Consider the following 13,483-nt stretch of genomic DNA (forward strand, 5'->3'; position numbering starts at 1 on the left):
TGGACTGGGATTATCATATTACATATTACTTTAGTGTGTCTAGTTATGTTTTCAGTAAGATAACAGTGGTTTGTTAATCTATAAAGATTGTTTTGTTAGTAGTTTGAAAGTGGTTTGTTAATCTATAAAGATTAACAGGTTTAATCTATATTAATCTATAAAGAGAATTAGGGCACCATAACAGCACAGGTGCACTTGGAGAGGCCCCTTTAGCTTCTTTGTTATAAGCACAATTTTGCTTGTCTTAACTCCATCCCAGGAGAAGCAAGGAGCTCTTCTGATTGCCTTGTTACAAATAAGTTGTTCCCTATGGAATTTTTTTAAAATCTCATTTTAATTTCCTTTTCCTAAAATCTAAATGTTTAAACATCAAAATGTTTAAAGAGTATATCACCTAGAGCAATCAAAAGAAAACTCGATTACAAAATATAATAACAAGACTTTGGGGCTACTGTAGCACCTTGAGTGAAATCAGAGTTGGGAAGGCTGTGTCCCTGGGTGCTTGCCCATGTCCGGCTTTGTGCATCCTGGAGAAACAAGTTTTCCTCTTACACAGCTGAAGTCACCCACAAAAATATCCCTTAAGCTTTAACCTGGGGAGGAGCATGTAGCCCCCTCCAACATTATTGCTGGTAGTAGAGAAGGGGAGAAAGGAGAAAGGAATTAGATAAGAAACCAATCCTTACTAGTGGGGGGAGAAAATCAACAGTGGAGAGCATGTATAAAAAAATCTACTAGTTTCTTCACAGGATTTCACTGTGCCCTTTTCAAACCACAGTGCACACTTTTGCTCTCTCTTGCTTTAATGTTTCTTTTTTCCTTTTATCCTCATCCCCACACTCACCAAGGAGGGAAGGTCAAGTCTGAAGACCTCACCTGGCCAAGGATACCAGGATGTAAATCCCGCCAGTCAGGACAGCTGTCCCCTGAAACTGCCCTCACATGAGCAGGAAACTGAACCCTAGGAAAACAAATGCAACGCCAACCTCTTCATAAATAAACACTCATAACCTTCCAATATGTCCCTGTTATGCAAGGCACGCTGTAACACCCTTTCAGGGCTGCTGGTCGCCAGAAGTGCTGTAAAGCTGCTGTTGCCAGGCTTTTAGGGACAGTCAGCTGGCTCTGCAGCCTCTCCCTCGATGCAGGACAGGCTGATGCTGGGGAGGCAACCTGCGCATACCCGTGTTGGCACTGGCTGATGTCCCACGGCCCCACACACCCTGTCTGTAGGAATAAGGGCTCTGGGAGCACCAGGAGTCCTCCAGACATGCTGGTGCAGAGCTGAGGTCCCCTGTACCGGGTCAGGTGAGGCCATGGGGCCAGCACAGCCACAACCACTAAAAATTAACCCAGCTCTAAACCCTGATGTTCAAAATAAATTACATTTTAAAAAAGACTGAGCTTATTGTCCTCCAGCTTTGAAAAGCGGAAATACTGTCCCAAAATCAGTGATAGAAGCTGCTAGTGGTAACCATACATGAGAAGGAGCTTGAGGAATCTCTGTATGAGAAACCTTGAAAGCAGGAATGATGAGGTGTCAGAATTCCTTAAGAAAATTACTGAGGTAAGAGAAAAATGTAGGGAAGACCTCAGCAGGACCCCCAGGCCAGGGAGGTGCTCTGGGCAAAGCCAGGAAAGTCCACCAGAGAGAGGGATCACAAATGTAGCAAAAGGAGAAAGCGGAGAGGAAGCTGGTGCAGAGAATTAAGTCAATGATCGAGTATGAAAACATTACAGGACCTTCTGCCTATGGACCCCAGCACTGAGTTCCTGCAGACAAGCAGAAAGAGTTCCACTTTTCCAGTTGGGAGAGATGGTGCTGAGCTCTCCCATGCTCCAGAAGCATCCCTCTGGGGCTGGCAGGTGAGCCAGGTGTGTCACACAATGCTCCTCAGCCTTGCTCCAGGCAGGGCTGTTTTTCAGCTGCAGGCAAAGAGGGGAGAACTCGTGTGCAGATAAAACCACTCCCCTTATACCTTTCGCTCCACAAGGAAAATACAAACATACAGGAAGTCCTGCAGGACTACTAATTAAAATTACCACTTCACACCACCCTAGCGGTTATGATTTTATTTGTGGCAGTTTACTTACAACTGATGGCTATGAGTTTATTCATGGCAGTGTCCTTTCAGGATAAAAATCATGCTTCAAGCACAGCACAGCACGTTCTTAGCTCAGAGACTTGTGGCCTGAGGTATGTAATGAGTTCTGAACATCTATGCTGCACTTTACCCTTACCTCCTGGGAGCCTAAAATCATCTGGCTTTTTTGCACACATAGTTCTGTTACTTTGGGGCATGAGCCACTCTGGGCTGACTAGCCCAGGCTGAGGGTGCTTTTACACCACTGCTCCTCTACTATTCCTCAAGAAGAGATTCCCTTTAGCAGGCTACCTTCATCTGCAAATAGGGCAATGGTGTACAAACAATAATGCTGAAAACCAACTGGTAAGTATCTGGCTTTTTAAAGAGTTCGAGAAAGGTCACAGTAGTAAAAGAGGATGCACTCACACTTATGTTACTTCTTTTTTTCCGCAAGCTAAGCCTTCTTCCCCTTTACTGTTTTCTTCTTGGTCAAAACACAGTTGCTGATTTTAGCAGCTGTGTATCTTGCTCTCCTGTACAAGGAGAGATCATCCTGATCTTACTCCATCGAGGCAAAAGTACAGCCAAAGGTTATTTGACCCCAGGGACGTGTGCTTGTACAGTTGGATGCTGTGCAAAAGCTGCTAAATGGCAGAGGGCTCCAATATTATGTATGAATTGGCTCGCTCTCCCGCTTGGCAGGGATGGGGGGAGGCAAGCAGTGCATGTTTCCTTCTTTCTTCCTTCAGCCAATAACAGCTCATTGCTTTTACTGTCATATGAACCCGAGTACAGGAGGGACAAACACAGCAGACCGTGCCTCACAGATCTCTGAACCACAGACAGGAGAGTAAGCCCTTTGCTCCTGGAAGAAGCCGAGTTTTCTCCAGCATCTCCGTTCAGTTCAGCGTGCGCCGGGCAGTGCTGAGCCCCGAGCCTGCCCCGGCCAGGCTGCTCCTCGTGGCACCGCGCCGGGGGCCCAGGCTGACTCACTCCCACATCCCGATGCCATTCCTCATCTCTGGCAGGATACGGAAAATGTGTCAAGCCTGGCACAGGATAGTAAATATATTCCTTTGGGCTGGCTCTGGTGCTTTCACCAGCCCGTTTTAGTTTGGGCAGTTTGTAAATGGCGCTGTTAAGACAGAAGATCAAAACCCCAGTGGTGCGGCTCCTCACAACGTGCAAAGATGACCGCAGCGCCCTGCGCTGAATTACAAACCCGTTCAATTACAAAACTCTTTTTTTTTTTTTTTGTCCGACGCCGAAGTATCAGCGCAGTGCTTTGAACGGAGGTTACCTTTATGATTCACGGCATGAATGAGCACTTAGTGTGCGCATACAAGAGCCCTGTACGAATCAGGAAATGGCTCTTTCAGGTCTCCTGACAAAAGGAAGTGAGTCTGAAGCTTGCTAAATTTACAAAGAGGACGTTGGTGAACTTAATCTGGGGCAGGGGATGGGGGGAAGGGAAGAATCCCTTTTTTCTGTATACAGTTTTTAAAAACAACAAAAAAAAGAAATTAGAGGGGCTAAAACTGCGGTGGTGAGAGCTCTCTGCACAGCTGCCTGCCTGTGATCCTTAGCTGGTACGTGCATACAGCCACGAAGACTCTTCTGGTTTTATGCCTGAGTGTTTCCCCCACCTCTGGGGGGAGAACATCCCTGAGCTAAAGATGTGAGCTGGCATCATCGCGCACCTCTGCTCGAGGCATCCCTCCCCGCTCCTTTCCCTGGAGAGCCAGCTGCCCGCGGAGCGGGGGCATGCCAGGGCTCCTCAGCGCTCCCTGCCAAGGGCTGGATGCGTCTCACCTTCAGTTCAAAGGAACTGATTACTCCTCAAAGGCACGAGTGCTGCGCCCTGCAGTTGAGCGAAGGCACTTCAGGTGAAGACATGGAAGACTTAGATGCAGTGGGACACGGAACAGCTGATTTTGGAAGGTTTTGGTACGGGATGTGGTGTGGTCCTGTGGCCTTCACATCATAACAGCCAAGGCAGGAAGAAATTCTGAGGTTATTCTTTATTCAGGCATGCAGTGGCTGAACTCACTACTCCCTTAAAATGCACACTAAGCAAGCCCCTGAAGCAAAATGAGGGGCTGTCACACAGTCCTCCAGCGCTTGTCTGCACAGCCCTGCGGGCCACCTTCCTCGGGTACGACTGATGGACCCAAGCTGGGAAAGAACTGCAGCCACAGCCTTCCTGACACAGCCTCTGTCGCCTCAGCCAGAGAGCGTGTAGCATGTGACCCATCTTGTTACTTCACAGGCTGTCTTGGGAACTTCAGGTTAGCATTGCTGAGCAAGATCCAGACGCTCAGGCTCCATATAAAGTAATCCTTTAGCTTTAGTCTCTATCCAGTTAAATTCTAGAGTCTTGTGAGGGTTTGTATTCACGCTATAAACAAAAAGAGAAGTTCCCTGACTAAGCTGTCCCATTGCCCCAACTGCTCTGCTTTCATGGTGGGAACAAAGATTCTGGCATCACAACTGAGCACAGCTCAGGCTGCAGCAAGGCTATTCCCAGCACACAGCAAGTCAGCTGGGATCTATCTTCCTCTCTCCAGAAGATCCAGCAAAGCTTACCCATAACAGGATCATACCTCTGTAACTGGGCATGGTGATGGAGCATTGCATCCCATGTACCTGCCACAGTTGGACACAGCCCAGACAGACACCAACTCGCTTTGTGTGTCAGCTGGCAGATTTAGACCCTTAAATGCAGAGCCTGACAGCTCAGTCTGGTGCAGGTGTTGTAGGCCCATTTCCCTTGCAGAAAGGCATTCTTAGAGAAAGATTGGTAATCAACTGTGAGACATCCTCAGCCCACCCTTGAATTCACCAGCTTTCAACACCAGTGCAATGGCTACCAGTAAAACCAGCTTGAAAATGTGGCAGAAGAAACTGCAGGAATCCATGAACTTCAAGACAAGATGAAAGTCCAGATCAGGCTTTCGTCTTTAAACAGAGATGGCCAGGGATGAACTTCACTGACATGAAATAGGAGAAAACACCACAATGGCATCAATACACCAACATTTCTTCCAGAGGGACCCTGAGAAAGCTCCAGTCAATTTAAGAACCATCCACAGCCAGAAAACACAAGAATCAGCTAACGGGTACAGACCTAAAGAGGACAGGAGGTTGTTGCACAATTAGAAACACTTTTTTTTTTCCAAAACAACTTCTGCTTTGTAGTTATGATATTGTTATCACAGGTTTTCCCTGTAAACAAGAAGCTTTTGTACCTGTCAAAACCACTCCGCAGTGGGGCTGACCCAGCCAGCTGCCAGGCCATCCAGGTGCTGCTTTGAGATGCCGCATCCAGGAAGGTCCAGCAGGAAGCCACACCGGCCTCCCCAGCAAGCCTGAAGAGCCAAAATGCTCTCTGTGATGAAACTGGCTTTAGAAGTAGCTTGGAATTTATAGGAAGGTACAGAAATAACCTTAACAAAACAAAAAAAAAAGGGGAGAAGAAACACATGCAGCAGGAGTTTATATTCATCTTGAAGTAAATATGCTCACACTGAGGTTTTTCTGACAGGGCTAATAAATGGAGCAATAGCAATTCCCTTCATCTCCCAGGCCACTGTTTTCTCTAGGGGTAAAACAGAATTCCCTCCTCATCAGTCCCAATCCTGCTCTTTATTGCAGTGCAGCAACAGGTCTCCTTGAAGGTGACAGATGCAATGACAAATGCTACCCCTGATAATAAGTCTGTATCTGGGGCCTCCCGCAGTTGGAGCACAGAGTCTAAAGCGGGATCTTGCAATGAACACTTGTGGCAAAATCCCGTGTTTTTATTCAAGGCTGGAAGACTGTGCCCATTTATCTGTGCTAACAGGATTACTCCAGGTTGGTGATGTTCCTTCTAGCAAAAGGAGCTGTTACACTGTGCCCTTTCGCTCAACTGACATGCTGCCTACAGGAATTGTGATCCCAACAAAGGGCCAAACCAACGGCCTCCGGTTCTACAACTTCCACAAGCTGCAGATTAAAGTCAATGTCTTTGAGAGAGAGCACTGCAACCTGGCCCCAACACATCTGCCAGCAGCCACTGAAGCAGAGGATGCTGAGATGAGAACACTATATAAGCTGCACAGACTCTGGTTACCAAGCCAAAAAGCCTTCAACTGGAAGGGTGACCAAACTGTTGACATGAAGCTTGGGTGGGGAATACACCATTTTTAGCTTACACTGTAATACCCACAGGCAAAGTCTGGCAGGAGATAATGCATGCACAATTTAGTTCCATGCAGCTGTGCATGTGTGCATACAAACAAATATATTTATATATATATATATAATATCAACAGTGGTTGACTGCTCTCCTGTTCCTCATTAGGAAAGTTTGTGCCAAGTTGAATGTTTACAATCTCTTGGGCTCTTACCAGCATGAAACTTTTTTTTATTTCCTGCAGTTGTAGAAAACAGAAGATATAAGGAAAGAATCTCAGCTAAGGCTGTCTTGCTCACATTTTGGAACTATTTCCTTGTCATGTGTGTATGCAGGTGCTTGAAGACAGTCATTTCCTGCTAGATAAAAGCATTCTGGTTTGATGTCAATCACTTGGGACATTTTTAAGCAAGAGTGTAAATATGTGGTATGAAGATGTGATCAAGTGAAAAGCATTTAAGTGATGTTTATTTAACCCAGTATTTTTTAAACATGCACACACACACAAATGTGAACAAATAAAGATTTTAAAACTGTTTCATTTGAATGAAACAAACTGGACATGCAAAATTTCCTCTGCCTTGCAGGCAGTAAAAAGAAACAGAACAGCTAACAACTGCATCAAAAATAAGAATGAGAAAAGCACTTCTTGGTGGAGTCTAAGGGTGAAAATACCTGAATTACCAAATAATCATGTTCTTAAATGCCAGTGTGGCATATGCCAGATACTACTGAAAAAATTACAGCATCTCAAGCTGTATTCCTAATTCCCTGGTAATCACCCTCTATATGATATGAGAATGCATAAGTGAAGAACTATCTTTAACGGAAGAAACAAATCTATGCTTGTATTGCAGGAGTGGTGTAACAGAGCAGTTACAGCTATGCTTGATATTTCCCAAGTTTCCTTTCCACTACTGACAAAAACACTACTTTGATCCTCCCAAGTCTGCTTGAACCATGTTGGCAAGTTTAAAGTAAAAACAAAACCACACACACATACCTCCCAAACCCCATGCGAGAACTCTGCTATATCAACATACATCTTTACCAGCCTAAAACAATTGTAAAAACATGCACTGAACATGTTGGGAGACACTGTTTTTCTGCCTGAGGCAACCACATGCCTTATGCCTCTATTAAAAATGAGTTGGCCCATTTTATAATGCCCACACAGACTGGCTCTCACATTGCCAAGGTCTGTTTGTTTTTCTCTAAAAGTTTATGGAATATGCTCAGCTGGAATATCTAACCATGCAATAACAAAGATTTTTTTTAAAGCATTTTGAGTATGATTTACTTTGTATTTTCTTCTCTGCTCTTTTTAAAAGTTAATGTTTCATACAAGGACATATCTCATTTCATCCTTCCCCCATTCCTCATATTCACTGATTATTTAAGGAGCATTTTAAGACTCACCAACACAGCTTTAAATGCTCTGAACTACTTAGATTACAGTAACTTGTGAAGCATCAAGCCCCAAAAGAGAGACTCATGGAAATGGCAACAAATGATGAAAGGGTTTTATTGTGCAAAGATTTCAAAATGCTGGAAATCCTTTTGTATTTCCCTTCGCTTTGCTTTTTTCTCCCCTCCCCTGGCTGGGAACAAGGAAACAGCCAAGTTATTCTATAGCTGGTTCCCACCACCACAACATTCTGGTTCCCATTGTGCTGTGCATTCAAACAAAAACAAGAACAAACATTAACAGCTCCATTCCCATCCATCCACGAGACAGGAACTCACAGATGCTTCATTATATACCTCCTGCTGGCACTGATGAGGCAGAAGACTCGTATAGAAAGGAGGGGGAGACTCCAACAAAACACAAGAGTCATTGTAATTGTTCCCATTCCTAATTCTATGAGCCTGTGTCAGCCAAAACATCATGCTACTTTCCAGCTTCCCCTCACTGGCAAAAAAAATACAGGCACTGTCAACAACATTTCTAGAACCTTTCATGGACTGTGCAAACATTGCATCCATGACTTTAAAAAAGATAGGAGGAGGGAAAAAAAGTGGACCATTTTGTGTATCTGGAATTTTATTGTATATATAAATAATAAGAGACTCAGGGATTTTGAGACTTGCTACTTGCAATGTTGATCCCGCAATGGGACAAGCATGGGCAGACTTCAGTCCCAGTGCAGAATGGAGGACGATGTCTCCAGACTGACCCAAAACACGTAATGTCCTTCCACAGAATCCATACCAGAAGCCTGAGCAGCACCCAGCCAGACTGTCCCGAGGCAGAAGGCAGATTAGTCACATTCAAAATGGATTCACATGGTTTTTCATCTTTTTCTTGGGAAATTGTTGCTTATATCTATATTTTTCTTCACCTATAGCCAAAGAAAGGGAACGGAGGTCACGGGGGAGAGGAAAGGAGGGACAAAGCAGAATTAAATACCATAGGCCTCTTCTTTTCAATGTCAAAGTCCCATTAAAACTTTTTTCCTTTGATGTGGCAAGTTGATCAAAATCTATTTGAGAAACATTCTCTATACCAATTTACTTGGAGAAGAGATATTTAACTCTTCATATTACTGACATTAGAGCACTAATGATCATGTCTGTTCTAGAGAACTCAATTCCCATAGTTGACCTATGTGGAAATACAAAAGGGAAAGAACACTTCACAGCAACCAAACACCAACTGGAATCTGGTGTAATTAACCAACTTCCTCAAAAAGAATTCTTTTAAATTCCTATAAAATGTATGTTTTCCTAACCTTACTTACTCTGGTGTAAGACCAGGGTAATTTAACTCAAAGAAATGGAATTACATAAATATGGAACTGGAACAGAGTGCAAATGAGATATGCTATCTTCAAGGAAAAACACAACCCCCCCTCAATTCCGTGCAACTCCTCTAGACAACAGCTGGATAAAATTACAGCTTGCTTCTTCCACCATGGGACGTGGTTTGAGCTGAAGTTTGTGTATAATTATTGATGAAAAACTATAACAAAGGAGGTGCAATGGTGCTGGGTTTTGGAATGGAGAAACACATTGCTGTCTCCAGCCCGAAGTGATTTTGTCCTTGGCTGACCATTCACACTTCAGAGACCCATGCTGTGGCAAATTATTGAGGAAATGAGATTGTCTTTATTCTAGTAACCACATTCAACTAGGAATATTACCAACAGTTGAAAATACAGTGAGACTTTCAGGACTGATCTCATTCAGAACAACAACAACAAAAAAAGTGTCTTTTCAAAGACCAGAGCCACGTTCTCCAACCTTTGGGAACACACAAATCCAACAAAACATCTGGACTTGAATATGGAGCTGAATAACTGGATATAAGTAACAAATCACCACCCCTGCAGAACAGCTGAAACTGAGACTGAATTGAACTTTCACCAACTTGTTGCCTGAGGTCAAAAATTTACCAGTTCCCTTTATATATCTCCTCCAGAAGGCACATGCAGTGAAGCACGTAGGTCTCAAAACCAGCACCATCCAGGTACTTCAAGCACCTGAGCAATTTATCTTCACTCCCTTAAAACCTTCCCCAAACAAAGAAAACGTGCCCGAAGCAAAAAGCTGACATTTTAAAAAGTGAATAAAGGCCTGACAGAAAATGATATTCATAGTAAAGAATGCTAAAAGAAAATAACAGCTATTTATGGATTTCTGCTTGTGGTGAACCTTGATATTTGTACAGTGTGCCAGCCAAAAGTTCAATTTTCCTGGCTTTTTATAATTTAGTTGCTCTGTCCTAGTTGACAATAAGCACAATAATATTTCAGTGAATTGTAGAGAGGCTTTTGTTCCTCTTGGTTCTCCTGGGTATCTTAAAGCAAAAAAAACCACATAAATATTCCTATTATTTTTCAATTTTTAGTTGACATGACTATTTTACAAAATACTTGGAAAACATGTTTCTTAAAGACTTTATATATTCAGATGTCTGAAGGAAAAACTAATGTCCTCAGTATATCGGCCAGTCAACACACCTCTTCACCCTTGTGAGAATTAGCTATAGCCATTAAAAATACATTAAGGGAAAAAACACGAAAAAATAATTTTGCTTTTAAAGGTTGCTGTGTAACAGTGAAATGCTGTTGCTCAGCAGATGTGTGCATTCCATCACATGTGCAAACATATGTGACTGGTAGTAAAGCATGGAAGAAAAAAATCGGTGCAGTTTCCTAAATCTGGGCTCCATTTACACAGTTGGCAGTAAGGAAAAAACCCAGAATTTTTCTACTAACTGGGACACTGCAGAGAAAAATAATGAGGAGTCCCTACAATGCCAGGATCATTTTCTGATGAAAAATCAGGTTTTACCATGATGTAAAAATAATACAGGGCAATGACAAGCAAGTAGAAAATATGTTCATAAAAGATTCCCTTTATCAACTGATAACAGAGCGCACATTATCTAACATTCTGTACTAAATGATGTCCAATTACATTATAATTATTAATAATTAGCCTCAAATACAGAGTAATTTTTGTTCTATGAAACTGAACCATCTTGAAAAAGTCGAGAGGATGTTTTTGTTTTGCTTTTCTAGAAACTGTAACCATAGGACTTGCTGGAGTTTAGAAAGCAGCCCCGAGGCCAAGTCAGAAACAGAACTGGTGTCTCAAGTTTCTGCCTTGGAGAACTGGGAAATGCTGCCTCCATTTCCTCCATCATTTATTCCCAACTGATGAAATGTCTCATTTGGGAAGTGCATTAACATGAAAGGTCAGGCACATCGTTGGCTGTTACAGCCTGTAAGACAACACTGTACCCTGGCACTGACAAATCTTTAGAGAAAACTTATCAGCAGGGAAGAGGTTTCTTTTCCCTCCTTCATACTTGTACAAGTGTGACATAGAAGGCAAAAAGGTTTTTGGTATGGGAGGAAGAAATGGGAAAGAAAAAAAAAATAAAAGACCAAAACCAACTAACAGTAAAATCACAAGGCCCTGCTCAATTAACTCAGAACCCTTCCAGTAGACATATATTTATTTTGTGTGCTCTGAAGACAAAGAATTTAAATTCTTTAACTTAAATAGCGTTAAGGAGCATGCATGTTCTTGACAAATGTTAAAAACAAAGTTATCTGTCCCCTCCTTTCCTCATCAGTATGAAGAACATAAGTCAAACTTGCAAATGTTCAGCTTTTCCAGGTTACTTTGCTGCTGTAGCCACAAACTATTATCAGTCTTTATTCTTTACCTGTTTGATGCCAGGTGATGTAGCGTTTTACTTCTGGGCTTGCTCTTTATTTGAAGCAGCATGGACTTCCAGGGGTTTGTCACCAACTGCATCACCCTTGAGGAGTGAAAAATGTGCACAAGATTTCAATTGAGGCAGTCCACGATTAATGTTTTTGCCAGAACAGAAACCCTTTTCAAAAGCTAAAACAAAAAATGTCTTACAGATCAAGTGGTGGTTGATGAGACTACTTCAGTATAATACACTCAAATATGATCTCCCAAACACTTTCTAGACTTTGGTTTTCCTGTAGTTAGCTGAGCAATTAGAGGATTTGAGAGAAGCAGTAGTTCAACTGAAGTGCTTTAATTGACTCATTTTGTCTGCACTAATAACAGAGGGTGAATACCCACAGAGTAGTTGTTACTTTGCATTCTTTGAATTCTGTGTGGATTTATACAATAGGTCTCTTTTAGCACATATCCTTTGAGAGAGTGTTCTCACACTTTCCCTGAAATAAATGATAGAAATCAAAGAATGAAGAGAAGCTTGTTGCAGTGTCCAGTCTATCTATTTGCCAAGATGCTATAACAAAACAGGCATTTGATTATAGTTTTAAATAGATATCAATAAAAAAAGTACTTAAAGGCCCCACACATGGCTTGGGGACTGAAGCACATGACATATAAGGGCAGGCTGAGATGTGGGTCTGTCCAGCCTGGCGAAGACCAAAGGGGGAACCTAATTCCTATCCTCAGTTCCTTAATGGGCATTTACATATTTGGAAAAGCTGGGTTCTTCTCAGAGGTTCACAACAAAAGGACACAGAGAAAAGGACAGAGGAGCATGGCAAATTTCTCTTAGATCTAAAGGCCAAAAAATTATAAGTGTATCACACCACTGATCACTGGACCACGTTTTCCAGAGAACTTTCTAAATCTCCACCCTTGGAAATATTCAGCACAAGGCCTGAGCCACCAAATCTAACTTTGAAGCTGTCTCTGCTTTGAATGGGAGGCGGTTGGGTGAAAGGATCAGAGGTGGTACCCAGCCTCAATTCCTCCTAAATTCTACCCATGAAAATTAAATGGCATTTCCTTTTTATTTTAGAAAGGCGTTTTAACCAATATGACTTAAATAAGGAGATGACAGGTGATGGCCAACACAGCTTCACTAATGGCAAAGTGTGCCTGACAAAGTTGGTGGCCTTCTATGACAAAGTTACAGCGGTGGTAGATGAGGGAATAGTGACTGATGAAGAGTGATATCTACCTTGTGCAAAGCATTTGACACTGTCTGGCACGACATCCTTGTCTCTGAACTGGAGAGACATGGATATAACAGATTATCCATTGGTGGGTAAGGAACTGGCTGGATGGTCACACTCAAAGAGTTGTCTTCAGCAGTTTGATGTCCAAGTGGAGACCAGTGACGAGTGGCATCCTCAGGGGTCAGTGCTGGGACTGGCTCTGTCTAACTCTGTCAGCAACATGGCCAGTGGGGTTGAAAACACCCCCAGGAAGTTTGCTGACACCACCACGCTGTGTGGTGCAGCCAACACGCTGGAGGAAAGGGACCCAGACAGTGATAGAACAAGGGGGAATGAATGGCTTTAAACTGAAAGAGGGCAGGTTTAGGTTAGATATAAGGAAGAAATTCATTACTGTGAGGTGGTGAGGCTCTGGAACAGGTTGCCCAGAGAAGTTGTGGATGTCCCAATCCTGAAAGTGTTCAAGGTCAGGCTGGATGGGGCTCTGAGCAACCTGGTCTAGTGGAAGGTGTTCCTGCCTGTGGCAGGGGAGTTGGAACTAGAAGATCTTTAAAGTCCCTTCCAACCCAAACCATTCTGTGATTCTGTAATTCTAAAACTGATGGGAAATGTAACAAAAGAAGGTAGAATAGGCTGGAAGACATTTCACAGGATGGGTCAAATTTATACATTACAAACTAAGCACAATAAGGCAGCACAAACTAAGCACAATAAGTCTATGAGACCCTGCATATTCTGTGCTGGAGATATGGACTCAACAAATCAAGACTCAATTATGAAGACAATTCTTA

At 42.9% G+C, this 13,483-nt stretch overlaps 1 protein-coding gene across 2 annotated transcripts in view; it reads right to left on the reverse strand.

Annotated features, from left to right (window-relative positions):
* Positions 1 to 7,773: 7,773 nt before the first annotated feature.
* Positions 7,774 to 13,483, reverse strand: part of APOO (apolipoprotein O) — a 30,594-nt gene continuing 24,884 nt past the window's right edge. For both annotated transcript variants that reach the window (XM_050332031.1, XM_050332032.1), the window contains exons 8-9: positions 11,444 to 11,539; positions 7,774 to 8,606 (exon numbers count right to left, since the gene is read on the reverse strand). In XM_050332031.1, coding sequence (XP_050187988.1) covers positions 11,471 to 11,539 — 69 coding nt within the window. In that variant the 3' untranslated portion in view covers positions 7,774 to 8,606; positions 11,444 to 11,470. The remainder of the gene's footprint in view (positions 8,607 to 11,443; positions 11,540 to 13,483) is intronic.

Source organism: Myiozetetes cayanensis, unplaced genomic scaffold, assembly GCF_022539395.1.
Source record: "Myiozetetes cayanensis isolate MyiCay16 unplaced genomic scaffold, myiCay2020 scf5-8, whole genome shotgun sequence".
Taxonomy (NCBI): Eukaryota; Metazoa; Chordata; class Aves; order Passeriformes; family Tyrannidae; genus Myiozetetes; species Myiozetetes cayanensis.